Raw genomic sequence first — 17,840 nt, 5'->3', positions numbered from 1 at the left:
TACCTGATGAAGAGACCTGAGTAGTCTTGAAAGCTTGCAATTTGTTACCATCTTTTCAGTTAGAAATTAAAAGGTATCAACCACTGAGGACTCTCACGTCTAAATATTTTTCTTCCATTTATCTCTATCTATCTATCTATCTATCTATCTATCTATCTATCTATCTGTCTAAGGGGTACTTCCATCTGTCTGTTTGTCTGTAATGGAAATCCTGCGTCGCTGATTGGTCGCGCCCAGGGGGCCGTGACCAATCAGCGACAGGCACAGTCCGGCCGCGAATTGCCCCCCCCCCCTTCTCCCCTCCAGTCAGTGCCCACAGAGAGTTTTAGCAGTCCGTTAAACAGACTGCGTTACACTGCGGCATAACGCGGTGTAACACACTCCGTTAATGCTGCTATTAACCCTATAAGTGTGACCAACTTTTTACTATTGATGCTGCCTATGCAGCATCAATCAAAAAAACATATGTTACAAAAATTAATAATAAAATTAAAAAATCATTATATTCTCACCTTCCGCGCTAGCCTTTCCTGCTCCTCCCAACCCTCCGGTCCCAAGAATGCATTGCGACAATGACTGGAGATGACGTAGCGGTCTCGCGAGACTGCTACATGATCATGGGTTATTGCCGCAAGGCATTACTGGGAACGGAGCATCGCTAATGGCCTCGGCTGGATCGGGGGGCCAACAGAAGGTGAGTATATAACTATTTATTATTTTAGTTCTTTTTTTAACAGGGATATGGTGCCCACATTGCTATATACTGCGTGGGCTGTGCAATATACTACGTGGCTGTGCAATATACTACGTGGCTGTGCTACATACTACGTGGCTGTGCTATATACTGTGTGGACTGTGCTATATACTACGTGGCTCTGCTATATACTACGTGGCTACTATATGCTACGTGGTGGCTATATACTACGTAGCTGTGCTATATACTACGTGGCTGTGTTATATATTACGTAGCTGTGCTACATACTATGTGCCTGTGCTATATACTACGTGGCCTGTGTTATATACTACGTGGCCTGTGTTATATGCTACATGCGCTGTGAGACTCTTTCACCCGGGGCCCTCAAAAACCTGCAGCTGGCCCTGGCTTCAGTAATTATTCGGCCAGCCGCGAACAGTCAGCGACAAGCGCAGTCCGGACGTGAATTAACGCGGCATTTGAACCACGCTTCGCTAATTGGTCGCACTGAATCATGTGTATTCATTGCGTTATTCTGAAATCTTCAAAAATAAACTACATACATATTCTAGAATACCCGATGCGTTAGAATCCGGCCACCATCTAGTAGACACATAACATCCCGTTTATAGTAATTACAAACTATGGCTAGCTATTTTACTTTCTAGTCCATTCCATACTTAATGACGTCTTCACCTGGGATTTGCCTAAGCACTAGCACTATATAAGCAATATATAAGCTCATGTATTCATTTCTGCAATATTCTGCATATGTGATCTTTTTATCTAGAATCTGGCGCGCTCAATTTGCAGAATGGGCAAAACAAAAATTGGAACAGGACCCTTAATTTACACAGAACATTATGTTCAGTGATGAGGCAAACTTTTTGGGTGGGCCATTTATATGGATACACCTAAATAACATGGGAATGGTGACAGTTTTCTTGTGTAGGATGTCTTGCATAGAAATCTGCTGCAATAACCCGCGTACTGCGTTCACCAGACATCAACACAATTTCTATCTGCTCCTCACGTGTTAACCTCTGCGAGATGTTAATGGCTGTAAACAAAGAGAAACTTGTAAATAACTAATGAAAGAATAAAGTTACATTAAAACCAAGCACACCATTGATTTTCTTGTGAAATTCTCAACACGTTTGATGTGTCACATGACCCTCTTCCCATTGGAAAAAATAAAGATGGATTTAAAATGGCCGACTTCAAAACGGCTGCCACGGTCACCACCCATCTTGAAACGTTTTTCCCCTCCCATATACTAATGTGCCACCAACCATTCCCATTTTATTTAGGTGTATCCATATACATGGCCCACCCTGTACATACATACATACTGATAGCTGGGCATTCCAGACAATATCATTATTTAAATGAGTCTCTGCAGAGCCCCAATCTCAGGATCAGTGGAGGTTCCAGCTGTCAGACCCACAAAGGTCATTAAGTTTCTGCATCTCCTATCCTTTGAATGGTGATAGTTCTCTTAAATATCTCATCAAAAAGTCCAAATGGACCAAGATGAATTGTGATTTTTTTTGCAGACCTTTTTTTTTTTATTTTGTAACTTTTCTTAATAAGGCTCCCAAAACACATTAGGTGAATGTTGGCTGAACCTGGTAATATTGACGGGTTCAATCATTCTTGTTCGATTTCGCATTGTTCTACCAGATATGAGCCAACAGTCGATGTTTCAGTCGTGGGTTTCTCAGAGAACGAAAGAACACTCAGCCGAATGAGAACTCCCGTATATGGGAGACATGGCCAAGATGGCTGTTGGTCAAACGATTGGCTGAATGATGAAAGCAGTCTATTGTATATGGGGAGATTTAGAGATAGGATATTAATTGTCTCCAGTGTCATTTTCTAATCCTAAGTGTTTGTTAATATTGGCATTAAAGGAAACAACTTACTGATGATCATTAGTGATGAGCAAACGTGCTAGGATAAAGTGTTATCAGAGTATTTTGGCGTGCTCAAATAATATATTCGTGTCCCTGCGGCTGCATATTTTGGGGCAGAAAACAGCTGCCACACATTCGGGATTGCCTAACAAACAGGCAAAAATATGCTGCAGCTGTCTACTGGCACAAAACATGCAGCTGCAGTGACAGGAATATATTATCAGAAAATTATCCCAAAATAACATGTTATCCAAGCACGATCGCTGATCAATTTAACACACTAAAGTAAAAAAAAAAAATAATAGCAATGTTTTTCGTAATATATATATTTCTACCAAATAAATATCTCAGGCTTCATGTAGAAGCAAGCAAAAATAAAGAAACAGGACAAGATAAATCTTATTTCCTACTTGGAGCAGCATCGACTCTGCTAATGAGAACATAATAGACAATTTCCGATAAAAGTAGAACCTACTATATTGGGCTGGATAATTCTGAAACCAGAACTACACTTGAGGTATAGAGTAGACTACAAATGTATTCCCAAACCAGTATGAATAGTAATATATGCCCCTGTATGCAGAGTATATCATCACTGAATCGTTTATTAAAACGCGAGTCCCAAATGGAACCCCCCCACATTTAAAAGAAAGTGACTCCAGCAATCACATTATTTGCCTCTGGCCTCGGAAGCCCTTGGTCATTAGCTGACAACACAAAGCTCGGCCATATACATATTTCCCCTCCAGCAACTAACGAAGGGGAATTTTTTCCATTAAAATGGAAATTGCCAACCAATTAATAAAAGATTGTAGAGGGTCAATCAGAACAGGAGCTGCTGGTTCTACTAGTTGTCCATGCTGTCTAATACAGAATGGACAACTACATCCTTGTGAAGGTCTCCATCTATGATATCCAGATGACCAAATAGGTCGTACAGAAAAGGGGGGGATCCATATTAGGGACAAATCCTTTAACCCATATACGCCCCTTCCCTTCAGAATTTCTCATACTTTGGTTGACGTACACAAGTCTTTAAGCATACTATGCTATTCTGTAAAAAGTGACCTGAAATATCATTTAAGCAGGTTTTTTTGCTACTTATGGAATGGCTAATTAAATATAATAATACATTTTACATATAATAAAAACACAACTTCCCGTTAGCTTTTCAAGTAGAAATAATTAGTTAAAGCCTTGATACATGGGAAAAGAAAAAGTGAACCTCCAACCAACATACCTGAAAAGTTTCTTGTAGCGAGCATGGTGGTGAGTATAGCCCCCTTGAAGAGAGAAATTAGATATGTTGTACCACAAGTATAGACTCAGTGAACTGAGTGTGTCATAAATTGTTATGTGTATTAATAAAAAAAAAAATCAAGGTCAATGGTTAGGTCAATTTCAGAAGCAATTCTCCTTTGAAAGGGATACCAAAAATTTTTCTAGACCATTTTTAATGATATCACACATTGTTGGACTGGTGTGCCAAGGACTCACCAGTAACCTTGAATCTGTTGGGCCGCTGTTCAGCTACATACGGATATATTATCCTAATTCATAAACTTACCTCTGCTTCCATACACTAGGAAATTTGTTAATTGAAAGATGGGATGCATCTTTTGTATGGTACCAACTTATGGAGGACGATGTCGACGTCTGCACAGAAGCCCACCAGGGAATTCACCTGTCTCCCTGCTAGCCAGTCTGAGACTGATCACACAGGATGCGGTATGTTAATAACAATATGCTCATGGTGTAATATATGATGGATGATTTATTGTTGAAAGTTGAATAATGTTATTGTGTGTTACAAAGCTTACTTGTAACCGGTCACAAGGGTGATTATGTAGTTTTAAGGGAGTATAACACCATGTTCATAATGTGTCCGACATTTAGATGGTCTCCTGCTTGTATATTTTAATAATTTCTAATCAAGTCTGGATATTTTACAAGAGGTTTCTTCTAGTGCTGGTGTCTAATGGTCTCTATGCAATAGGAATATCATCCAGGAGCAAAGATTAGTGAGTAAACTGTCTACAATAATCAGATTGTGTACTGTAATATTGACACTAATACAAATAAGTCAACATAAAGGCAAAGGCAGTTATCATACCTAATCTGTGCTATATATACAGTGTAGTCAAGATTGTAGTACTAGTATTCCACTAGATACTGGCATTGTAGAGCCACCTCCTATACATTCAGTAACTGACAAATGTTTTCCTGCACCGTATGTAAATGAAGTAATAGGAGACAGCTGGGTGTTCCCTGTTCTTTTTGGAAAAATCCTGACTAATTTTTTAAAATTGACTCCTTAAATTTACTGAACGACTGTATTTCAAACATAAGGTAAAATGTATAAATCTGCAGATGAGTCTACATTTATCATTGCTTACTTCTCCCGATGGACACTTACCTTTAGCTTCCTTCTTGCGTTAAACTTCTTCAAACAGTCTACAGTTTCTTGTCGGTGCATCATGGACGCAACTGTGGAACGTTGCTGTAAGGAAAAGAAAAATGACATGACTAGACTGGTGGGGAAAAAGAGACATACTAGAATATTGTAGCTAACTGTTCATAAAGACACAGTACAGTGTTTTTTTTTTTTAAATCTGCCACAAAACTGAAGATTTGATGCCTGAGCCCATATATAAATTGGCAAAAATCAAACATTTCTGTTCCCAAGAAGGTGTAAGGATATTATTGCAATATGAAACAACAATATGAAGCTATCAATCCAATTGAACGCTATCCACTAGGTAGGCTCATTTACCAGACAAGCCTTCTTGTATAGGCTGCTGTTTCAGGTTAGTATTTGCAGCAGGTCTGACCATTTCTGGTCATGATGGACTTACACAGATCCACGGATGTTTGAGAGCTTCGGATGCAGTGATTCTTTATTATTACATATGGTATTTTCTTGATTGATGGTTTAGATTATGAGTGGTGCTCTGCTCCCTCTGGTTTTTAAACTGTCGTTTATATGTTTTTTATTATGTCTTTGTGTTAGTCTGGATTGGGGTCTCTAATAAAAATATTGATATTTGTACATTATGGTTTTTGGATTTATTATTTATTAATTTTTCAAGTGGTTCTTTTTTATTCATGTTTAGTTGTCCGCTTGTGTCTTACTTTGGAAGTTATTTGATAGGTTCATTTTGCTCCTATTCTTTTTGGGTTTTCATTTACCAGACAAGCCTTCTTGTATAGGCTGCTGTTTCAGGTTAGTATTTGCAGCAGGTCTGACCATTTCTGGTCATGATGGACTTACACAGATCCACGGATGTTTGAGAGCTTCGGATGCAGTGATTCTTTTGGCTGGATTGATTGTAAGCATTTTATTGATCAGATCTTTGGCTTCAGGAGTCACAGTATCCCATTCCGGTGATGGAAACTGAAATTTTAAATAAAAATAATCAAAGTTAAAAAGCTGTAGGATAATCCTGTTAATCAATGATCACTGACATTCAAGTACTTACATCATAGGCACCAGCCTTGATCTGCTGATACAGTCGGTGTTGATCCTCATCCCAGAATGGAGGGTAGCCTACCAGTAGGATGTATAGAATCACACCTATGGGACAGGATTATTAGATATTATAAGCTATCCTTTGGTTTTGTTTGCAGTGATGCATTAATTTATGCTTGAGGTCTAATTTTGTAGTCTTATCTTATGCAAAATAAACTCAATCACTACATAAAAATATTTTTTCAAAATCCAGTTTCAGTATATTTCTTAATGCTGTTAAGTGGCACTCAATCTCCATGTAAAATAAAGAGCTTTATTGTTCCATGAAAAAGACACAAACCACACAAGTTTAAAAACAGGACATCCTGAAAAAATCCTTTGTGTTCCGAACCTAGAAATATGTACTATTCTTTAGAGAAGTCATTTACATCAGACATGTAAACTGAACAAGGAACCGACTTACTACTATGCCATGACTCAAAACAGTACAAATTTCTAGGTTCAAAACGAGTGGGAGTCGTTTTTTCAGGAAGTCCGGTTTTTAAACATGTGAATTTCTCATATATTTTCAATGGATCAATAAAGCTCTTTACTGTATTTACCTGGAAATCGAGTGCTGGACAAGATTACAGTTTTTTCAAGTGTCTTGTATCATCCTTGCAACTGGGGTTCAGTCGCTGTGCACATCTTGAGTGTTCAAAGATTTTTTTTTTCATCAAGTTAAGCTGAACATTTCTTTTTTGTGAATAAGTGGTGGTAATAATACAGGATAGGTTTTCTGACACATTTTTCAAGAGAGTAAAGAGGTCATTATAACTAAGTGTTTCTTATCTCTCCAAGTCTGCACTGCTCTAGGAACCAGAAGTGATGGTGGTGTCCCATCCTATCAGCCACATGACTGCTAAGGCCACCAATTAGCAACAGGTGACTTATTAACCGATGTCATCCCCTTCAGTGGGAATATCCTGCCAGTCACTGGACTCTATAACTAATTACCTTACAGGTAAAGTGATTGAATGGATGGGACATTATCACAATCAGTCTCAGCAAAGACCAACAGAGTGGTTGAGTGGAGCAATGGTGGTTTGGTAACACTTATTTCTTTATTTTATACCAATCACTTCTCTCTCATTATTTTCCCCCAAACATAATTATGTCACTAGTCATGTGCAATGACTGCACTTAAACAAAAAAAAAAAAAAGGAAGTGGACCGCCAGTGATGCCCTTCTGTATAACAAGGAAACATGTCACGTCTCAGTAGCTGTGCCACATTCATGCTGGAGTGCAGTGCACTTGTTGCAGATAAAAAAAAACTACTATTAAATAATTAGGGTCCTTCGCGTTTCAATTCCTCATCAGTTTCAAGAATGTGTTTTTGCTGTAAACTTGACAGCCCATTTATTTTTATAGTATTTCCTGCCCCACCACTCTTTTGCCCAATCTGTCATTGAGTAGGGAGTCAATTGCATATTAGGTGATACATTTGCTGAGGCAATATTACAGCCCAGCTAATATGATGTGCAATGATGTGCAGTTGTGTCTCTCCACACCTGATGTCAGATCCAGGAGGATAGCAAAAATCAGTTTACACCAACTGTCCAGCGGCACAATATGGTCGTTACATTGACTAATCAATGATCATTTAATAGCCTGTTAACACATGCATGCTGCAGTAAATGATGCGCTCTGAGCAATCTTTAGTAGATCACTCAATGCACGTAGTCTGCCATTATTCTCAGCAGTGTAAGTCCATTTACATAGGATGATGCACCAACAAGAACGACAATCTTTTGTGCTGATAAGGTCACCTGAAGAACAAGTGTTTTGCTTGTTCATCAGGTGATCAGCAGCCTGCTTACATTGAAAGATGATAGTGAAAGGCGCATTTTAGGAAAGCTCACTCCCAATCATCTTTTAGTATAAAGACAGCTTAACAGTGTAGAGTCACTTGCTTTAATCTAAAGTATAACTATACAACAGCATTTAAAATGAAGGTAACTATGTTCTTTACATATAGCTGCTAATCATTTACATTCTGATATCATTTATAGAATAGAACATGACTTTCTTCTATTCCTCATTGAATTGATGACTGGCGTTACTGTTACTTACTAAAACGCATATCAGGAGCTCTATTGGATTCCTTAAGGAGTTCCTGTCATCAGAAAATGCAATTATCCTACAGTCTAGTAAAACAATTTGGTTGGCCCTCCTGGCTGGAATAGGTGTTCTTGTGGTAGGGATTGTCCCAAACAATATTAACTGAAAGACACCCAGCACCCCAAAGTTTTATTGAGTCACCAGCATATGCTGCTCCATAAGTGAAAGACTGGACAACATTTCGATCCACATTAGACCTTGATCACAACCGAATAGAGAAGAAGTAGAAGCGTGGATAATGCGGATATGGTAAAATAAAGTAACATAAATTCAAGTAACACTCCTGCTTCTCTGGTCGATCGTGATTAAAGGTCCAAGATGGACAGAAACGTTGGCCAATCTTTCACAAGTGGAGCAACATCAGCTGAGGACTCAATAAAAGCAACAACCTTTTGGGACGTTAGTCACTATTCACAAGCAAGCCGCAAGACTGGATAATCAAAAAATCAGAGATCAGAAGCCAGGAGGGTACGTTGTAGACAGAGGGGTGAGACAAAAGAATAGTCAGGTTACGGTCAAGGGGTCAAAATACTAGGAAGATAGAGGATTAAGCAAAGGATAAAGGCAAACGGATGGTCAGAGTGTGGCCTTAGGTCAGGCAGCAGTATATCAGAGCACAGTGAAACAAGGCAAACATACGCTAGTGAGCAAGAAGCTATAATTGTCACTAGTCTAAAGCATGGAGCTGGCTAAATGACAAGATTATCTGAGTAGGAGACACAGAGATGAAACTCAGGCAACACCCTAAGTGTCATTCAAGACACTGACAGCTCAGCACGCCCCAGCATCCAAATTGAGCAGCTGAGCTGTCCATCAAATACTGACAGCTCAGCACGGCCTGCTCGAATTGGACGGCAGACAGTAATTCACTGAGTCTAAACACACTGAAAGATGGAATTGTAGCACCTTTATTTTATTTTCCACTTTAGAGTACCGAGGTCTATTTTGGAACCTTATACCACAGTCAGCACACTCCTAGGCAAATAAATAATTTTCTAGGTATACCCATGTTCAAATCAGTAGTTTATATTTCTGAGAAACAGAATTTCTAAAAAACCCTGCAGACTAGTCATGGCCTCCTCACTCTTAGGCCACATTCACACATTCAGTATTTAGTCAGTATTTTACATCAGTATTTGAAAGCCACAAATCAGAAATAGATGAAAAATGCAGAAGTGGTGACGTGCTTTTATTATACTTTTCCTCTGATCGTCCTACTCCTGGTTTGGGCTTATAAATACTGAGGTAAAATACTGATTGAATAGTGAACGAGGCCTTAGGGTAAGTTGATTGACATTGATTTTAGAGCAGGTTGTTGGGTAGAAAAAAAAAAAAAAAAACACGCCAAAAAAATCTTGTGTCACCCCTCTCTGCTGTAATTGGCATCCAAGGTGAATGAAACCAGGCAGGACATCAATTACTGTAGAGTGGGCATACTACATGAAAGGACACCATGAGTAGTCCCCCCTTACCTGGTTGATGCATTAGGAAAATGTGACACATGGTGACTTAAGTTTAATTTCTCCCACTCTATAACAGCATAGATTTCAATGCAGGAAAATGTAGAAAAATATTTAAGATCCCCACGGTATGTTGGTAGAGGGTCAATAACATTAGCAAGTTCTCTTTAAACAGGTTAAGATACAGGCAAGCAGAAATATTAAACAGCCTTTCGGAAAGCCTGTTCACTTGATGTGTGGATTTTATATAATAATTTACATACGGTAATTAGAACAGAGCGGATAGCGGTACATTTAATTCTTAGATGAATATAGATACTAACCAACCCAAAACAATTATATAGTAACTTACCACAAGCCCACATATCCACTGGTTTTCCATAAGGGTCTTTTCGCAAGACTTCTGGAGACAGATACCCTGGTGTTCCTGCAAAACCTACAAAGGTCATAGAAATAAGAGAAAAAAAATAAAAAATCTCTGTAATATACAAGAAATAAGACCAGTGAATGCGTTAATAATCCCATATAACGATGCTTTGGCTTTTGGCACATCAGATTGTGATGTTTCTTTCTAAAATGACAGAGTGGATAGATGCGAACTGGTTCCATGACATCTGGTCTATTATTGTATTAGTCCAACCACTCGACATGGGTCATTGATGCTACAGATGTAAAGGGGAGTCCGAAGCTTTTAGAAGCGAGGCTGTTGGGTTCATTCTATGCACGTCCAGTCAGAGTGTGAAGGAAAACCATCTCACTCCGCTTGCCAAATGAGCCTGCCGAATGATGAATTTGCTCACAACCTGACTCATATTCCAGGGACTATTACCAGTGTGCACAGAATAGAGAGTAGGATGTCTGCAGGCATAGCCCTATCAATATGAGGAACGTGTTTACAACCGATACAGAAAAATGGAGAAGCCTACACTATTGTGCTTAAAAAAAATTCTGATCCCTTAAATGAGAAAATACTTTGTTAAAATGACTGTCAGAAGCATTCTTCAACTAGAAACTTATGCAGAATAGAAATCAAATCAATTATGTGTCAATCATGGTAATCAGATGCAGATGTCTGGATCAGGCCGAGGTCGCACTTGCGAGTGCAGCGCGAGTCTCTCGCATCAATACCCAGCACTGCCGCCGGCACTTGGGACCGGAGCATTCAGCTGCACAGAAATAGATGCAGCCACACACTCTGGTACAATTCAATAATAGTCTAAACTGACAAAAAGAAGGTGAAACTTACAACATATATTTCTAGTACAACACTAATTGTAAATGGGGCTTTTGTTTCAATCCTTCAGAATTCCCAGGATATCAGTTTGCTCCTGTCAATCATACGACTTAAAGGGACTATGTTAATAGAGAATGACTGTTCAAACCAAGTACAGACGCTTGGTGCATTATGGCACCACCAAACAATTAAGTGCACCTTCCCGCCTACTTGCTTTCCATCTATCTCTATGAATTCAGAGCTGTCAATCAAAGAGGGCAGATGGGCGTAGATAAATGGAAAACAAGCAGGTGGGAAGGTGCACTTAATTGTTTGCATAATGCACCAAGTGACCGTACTTGGTTTGATGAGTAATTCTGTGTGGACAAGGTCCCTTTGAAATGGCATTTCAGCATTCATTAGATTGGTAGCAGGTGGTAAATTGGTGGGGGTCTGGCCACTGAGATTTCCACAGATTGCCAGAATGGTTGTCCTGTCCCATCCCCTCGTGTGAATGGAGTGATGTTTGAGCTTGTGAACAGTAGCTCAAGTCAATCTCAGACAATTTTGATAAATTAGGAATCTATGAAGACAAGTGAGAGATTTATGTTGGTTTTTCTGATGTGTTTAGTCCATTTAGCATTTCCAATACTGGAATAAAAGGTAGCAAATAATCAGCTGTAAGAAGTATTACTGTATACCTCTATAGGCTTGAATATTCTGGAGTGAAACAGGAGTGCCTTCATATATTACATAAGTCAATGAAGCTTCAGAAGGAAAGAACGCTCACTCACCTACATAGCTCTCAGGAAACAGAATTAAAAGTACATGTGGCCACTGCTCGAGGTAATGAAAACCCCTTTTCAGTGGACAGCACCAGCCCTTCTACATGTATCATCTACACACATTCCTTGCACAAGTCAAGAAGCCGAATGTTTTGACCACCTGAGCAAGCATATTTTCCTGCCAACATGTCTGCGGTATCTTTTCCCTGAAATCTTATTACAACCACTGATGCTGGGTGGAAAAACAGAAAAAAAAGACATACAGCGAATGAAAAGGAGAGTTTTCTTCTTACCAAACCATGCTTGTTGATCTCCTTGAACTTCAATCGCTAGGCCAAAATCTGCGAGCTTCACTGCTGCACCTTTTGATTTGCTAGCTAATAGCAAGTTTTCAGGCTTTTATTTACAGAGAGAGAGAAAGAAATACACTCCGATTAGATGGCAAACCTATGCGCTTTAGAACATTTTTATTTCCTTTTTGCAGTTTTGCCATCTGTATAATTCTCAAGAGGAAATGAAGACCACTCAAAAAATATTCATTGCCTGGAGAGAAGAAGCTGGATTGTCAGGCTTTTATTCGGATTACTTTTTTTTTTAGCATATTGCACTTGTCAGTACTGAGAACGGAGGGTCAGATTTACTAAAACTATGGATGTTGTTAACTTTGACTAGATCATTTATGCATCACATTTGTCCCACTGGTCCATGCTCAATACAAAATTTCAAGCATCTTTAATTTAAGATAATTTGACAATGAAATTGCATAAATTTAAAGGAGGATATTACAAGACTCATCAAATCTGGCAGATCGTTTTAGTGCATCTTTGGTGCCCATCCAACTTCGTCTCCACCTTTTGGATGTTTTAACTTAGCCCGGTACCTTGTGCCTAATATTGGCACATGCCGGTAATACATTTAGGCACAGCTTATGGCCCACTTTTTTTTTTAAAAGCTTTGTCAAAGTGACTACCAAGGAATCAAAATTTGTAAGTGTGTCTAAAGTGACTTGCATCAGAATTTGAAGGCAAAATAATAGAGGATTTGCGCTATTTAGCTTAGTAAATTTCCTACCGTATCAATGACACTTAGGCTATTAAATGACAAACTCCTCGGCACTTATTCATTAAGACTGGTGTTTCATACACCAGTGTTCATGAGGGATGGCATGAATTATATGTGCCTAATTCATTAGGAGACGCACGCCACTTAATGAATTCAGCACACGTTACTAGTGGCATTCGCCTCGTCAGAAACGTTACTCCAGTCCAAGACTAACAGTTCTGGTGCAAGATACTCTGTTCTTTTAATGCATTTGTTGGTCGGGGCGTGACACCTACTGTCTCCTCATCGACTCCACTCATTTTCGCAGAACAAACCAAAATAGACATGAAAAAATGGCCATGTACAAAAATTTGCCATCATTCGATGAGGTTTTACACCAGAATTCTGCTGTACATACTATGATGAATTGGGGCTCTAGTTCTTAGCCATATATCCACCTCTTTTTTAAATGTATTTAGTACATGCCCTTTACAAATAATATTTGACAAAGTATTTACTGAAATAATTTAAATAAGTATTTCCGTTTTATTCAAGGGTAACATACTCTTCCAGAATATTAAAATTCTATTTTTAATACTGATGAATAATGCATTAAAAATGCTTCCAAAAAGCGCTTTTACCAGGGCGCCAAAAGTCGTAGTGTGCTCAGGGGTCTAGGCAATAAAAGGAGTCCATGCTTCCATGACCACTGCCACCCAACTGCACACAATTAATGGATAGTGACCAACTGATTCCTATACAGTAGGTTTATGAGGCTAAAACAGTAGATAAGAAAAAAAAAATATTCTGGAAACCAGATGCCCAAGAAAAATACACAATTGGGTACAAGATGAAAAATGAGGGAAGTGTCAAGAAGAACAGCCCGGCTCTGGATGAGACACAATTACTGCCGGTCTGTAGTTTTTATTACTTATTTCTATTTTAGATTTGGACAGATAAATGTGTAATTCAACGACCAATGATTGGATCGATGCTTCCATTCCTTCAGGCCGGTAGCACCTTTTTTTAGCATCTGCGTTGTGTTCGCAGCATTCTATCATCACTTAACACCTTTTCATCTGAATGGAAATGAATAATTTGCTTTATTACTAACTGACCCAGGACCAACGATTAGGCCAAATTGTGGGAAAATTTAAATACCACTTTTTAAAACAAGGGAAGGAGGAGACTTTTTACTACCACTACAGCAATTACGGCAATTAGTTGAACCAATGCTTGAAGAAGGCACAGAAAGCGTTAGGAACGGCTGCAGTGAATGCACAGAGGTTTTTTTTCTCTCCAATGCTATTTATGTCCTGGCTGACGTTCTATTTTTACACTGGAAAATTACGCGTGGCATTAGGCTCCAGAAACAAATATGCATTATCTGATTTATCCCCAAATCACGGAATGGAATGAAGAACCACAATGCCTTCTACGTGAGCTCATTACATAACGTGGCCCATATCTAGGAATGCACTAATATATCCCATCAACCTACATTTATTACGTTCAAACAATATTTGTGCATGGATATATTTTAAAGGGGAGCGCTAATATTTCCCATCAGGTACAGGCCTGAAAAGGGGGCTCAGAATATTTCACTTTTATGTGATTCAATCTATTTCCTGCAGTCCTTTTACATTATTATTAAGAAAAAAATAGACAATATTTTGCCCCTGCAAACTTTCCTCTTCTCTCACCCTTCACCATAGCATTCACTGCCCCGCTGCACCAACCTGTGCTGGGCGATGGAATTGGAAATAAGGGGATCCGGTGATAACAAGTGACATATTCTTTGTCATTGCCAGACGAGATATTACAGGTATTTCTACATACTACAGGGACCACCAGAAACAATATGGTGGGCTTTTTGAAAAATGACAAAAATACCTGATGACAAATTTGTTAACATGACAGCGGACTTTAAATATGGGATCCAGTTTTGGGCTACACATTTTAAAAAGGATATTGGGAAATTAGAATCAGATCAAAGGCAGGCAACTAGACTATTACACAGAATGGAAGGCCTCTCATATGATGAGAGCTTGGAAAAGTTGGTCTTGTTTAGCTTAGAAAAAAGACACCTCTGAGGAGATCACATTTCTATGTACAGATATATGTGTGGTCAGTACAGAGGACTGGCACATGATTTACTCTATCCATGGACCATTCTAAGGACCAGGGGCACTCATTACGTGTGGAGGAAAGGTGATTCCAGCCGCTAAGAAGGAAAGGGTTCTTTACAGTTAGAGCAGTCACTCTGTGGAATGTCGACCACAAGAGGTAGTAATGGCAGACACTATAACAGCTTTTAAAAAAGGGCTGGATGCTTTTCTAACAACAAATAGCAGAGTAGGTAATAAATAATGTAGCATGTCATGTCATATTACTATAACATTGTAATTACAGTTATCTGAATTATTAAAACTATAAAACATTTTGTATTTGGTAATTTGACCGGTGAATGCTTCTTATAAGGTATGAAAAGCTAGAGGTCTTAACCTAGTAGAGTATGTGTTGGACCAGAGGGACAAATGGTTAGAATATTTTTGAAATTCTTCATTCCTGATGGAGATATTATATTTGTATACATTGTGGAGGGAAGTTTTCTCTAGAACATCTGTTGTACAATGGGGGGGGGCTCATTGCTTCCATTTAGAAGCAATGAGGAATTTTCTGGCTAATAGAATATGGATAGTAATAGGTCTGATTGTCTTGAGAAGTTCATCAGGGTCAAAAGACAGTACAGCAAGTTGTGGTGACATATTGCACCCTTCTTATTCTTGTAACCCCACTTTCCTTTCCTGCAATGTTAATCCACTGCGACAATATATTACCATGTTTACTAGCGATAGGGAATGTATAACTGGTGAAGAAAGGTTGAGCTGGATGGACCTTTGCAACTACTTCAACTACATAAAGATCGGGGCACGTTTTTGGGTTAATCTACAGCATACATCACACGGAGGATATGGGATTTGGTATAACTGGCAAAACGCCCAACGTTATATGAAACAAAAAAAGCTTTCATCTATTGCACAGACAGTCACCCACATCATTAGGAAATAAATATATTTGATCATAAAATGATCCAGGTCCAGGAAAAACCAATGGCGTCTTGCCGGTGGCTTGTTGTGATGCCTTTTCAGTAAGACTTCTCGGAAGACCTCAACATTTAGCTCAGATGATATGAAAATTCAATTAGAATATGTGAAAAGAAAAATAGCCCACAATACAAAGTGATTGTCTGAAATCGTGGCTGAATTTGGACGCTGTAGATTGATTATCTGTACTTATGATTTACGACTATGGCTCCAAATATCAAGGGAATCGATAATCCGTTTCATCACACAACGCTGTTGTTTCTGCTTCGTCTTTTCTTTGACAGATGCTGGTGGTGTCCTGTTGGCATGCCCCACAAATCTAAATTAAGGCTCTTTATGGTTCACTTTTTCTTTTGTATTATACTTGATTGTGATTTCTATCTTGACTAATAATTATATTTTATGGAATACTTGGGGTTTCATACCATTCTTGATGCACTGGATTAATATGTTTTTCAGCTCCTTAGCATTTAGGACTTAAGTTAATGATTCCCTTTATTTTGATAATTCTTGCACAACATTTTTGTTCTACGTTTCCAGTTGTACTTTTGCTTCCTACAAAAAACGCCTAAAAAATTGAACCAGTTTCTTGTTGATGTAAACAATTATAACTATACATAAACTTTGGGTTTCCCCCACTCTCAGTATAGAAATGTATTAAATTTGGTATGTACGGTAGTCAATTTCTGCTACAATATCATAGCAAGACACTAATGTTTTCCCATTAGTATAATTGCACAAATTAGCATATGTCTACTGATACCAAATGGCTGCAAAGGCGACCGCTCTCTGGGATAAGTATATATATTTAGAACGTTTGAAGATTATTTGTGCATCACTTCTTGGAATGTTGCAATCATTATATACTAAAATTATGCTAAATTTGTATTAGCTGTACCCATCTGTGGTCTGATAAATTCTTCATAATTAAATTACATTGTAAAGCCCATGAAAATCCCAACGGATTAACATAAGGCTAGTTCTTCACACATGGCTAGCCCAATTAAAAACGATTTACAAATAACACTACATACATAATACAGAAATTCATACAGAAAACAATTTTATAAGAAAAAAAAAAAAGACTGATATCCAAAACATTCTCTGCCAGCAGCAACATAAGGCAATTCATGCAAGATTACAGCCAGACAGCAGCATACGCAACCTTTCTTCTGAAGAAGCGACTTACCTTTAGATCTCGATGGACAACACCCATCTGATGGCAGTGAAGTACAGCCTCCAGGATCTGCTGAATGCAATGACTGCATGCAAACACCAGGAGGCGTGTGTTAGTTCCAAGCTTACACCCACTGTCTGTATACCGTCAGGAAGACTGGGTCAGAACTTACAACCAGGAACTGGTAGAGAATGCCGAATTCCGGCAAACTGCTATTTATATATGGTATGTGTAGCAACTTTACTTTTTTAGGCACTTTTTAAAACAAAACTTTTTCACGTAAATAGATTAAATAATCCTATAAAAAAGAGTTCAGAGTATTAAAACAGCCAATCGAGAATTTGTTATAAATTCTAACCAGTCGACTTTGTAAGTTGAACCCAATATCCGAGGACAGAAGTGGGGTGAAATCTGCAGACTGCATAAACCATCATGGCAAGACCAAACCTCTGTACACCTGGACAGCTACTGACAAGTCAACTTCTGACCACAGCCACATGTCAGCCATGATGCATATGAAGCGTGCAGGCACCATGCATTTCATTATAAGTCAGTAGTCATCAAGAAAGGTACACGTCAGCCAATTTTCACCTTTGCGACAGTACGAAGTCACTAGGAAGCATCATATACTGACCTTTAGGTCTCTGTGAACTATGCCATTAAGATGACAATGATTTACACTTTCTAGAATCTGCTGTATACAATGACTGTGAAAATACAAGGGTACAATGGAAGGGAAAACAATTTAAAGGCAAATCGTTACACAGTGAACAAACAGAAAACACCAAACAGACATAGACGTTAGCAGGTATCAGTC

General features: G+C 38.7%; 1 protein-coding gene across 11 annotated transcripts in view; it reads right to left on the bottom strand.

The window, feature by feature from the left end:
* Window positions 1–17,840, bottom strand: part of CAMK2D (calcium/calmodulin dependent protein kinase II delta) — a 286,176-nt gene that overhangs the window by 81,931 nt on the left and 186,405 nt on the right. For all 11 annotated transcript variants that reach the window (XM_069743769.1, XM_069743771.1, XM_069743777.1 and 8 more), the window contains exons 6-12: window positions 17,658–17,730; window positions 11,992–12,094; window positions 10,053–10,136; window positions 6,090–6,184; window positions 5,882–6,004; window positions 5,027–5,110; window positions 3,851–3,893 (exon numbers count right to left, since the gene is read on the bottom strand). In XM_069743769.1, coding sequence (XP_069599870.1) covers window positions 3,851–3,893; window positions 5,027–5,110; window positions 5,882–6,004; window positions 6,090–6,184; window positions 10,053–10,136; window positions 11,992–12,094; window positions 17,658–17,730 — 605 coding nt within the window. The remainder of the gene's footprint in view (window positions 1–3,850; window positions 3,894–5,026; window positions 5,111–5,881; window positions 6,005–6,089; window positions 6,185–10,052; window positions 10,137–11,991; window positions 12,095–17,657; window positions 17,731–17,840) is intronic.

The sequence above is a fragment of the Ranitomeya imitator genome, chromosome 1 (assembly GCF_032444005.1).
Source record: "Ranitomeya imitator isolate aRanImi1 chromosome 1, aRanImi1.pri, whole genome shotgun sequence".
Classification (NCBI taxonomy): domain Eukaryota; kingdom Metazoa; phylum Chordata; class Amphibia; order Anura; family Dendrobatidae; genus Ranitomeya; species Ranitomeya imitator.
This window is presented reverse-complemented; position numbering and strand designations above follow the sequence as displayed.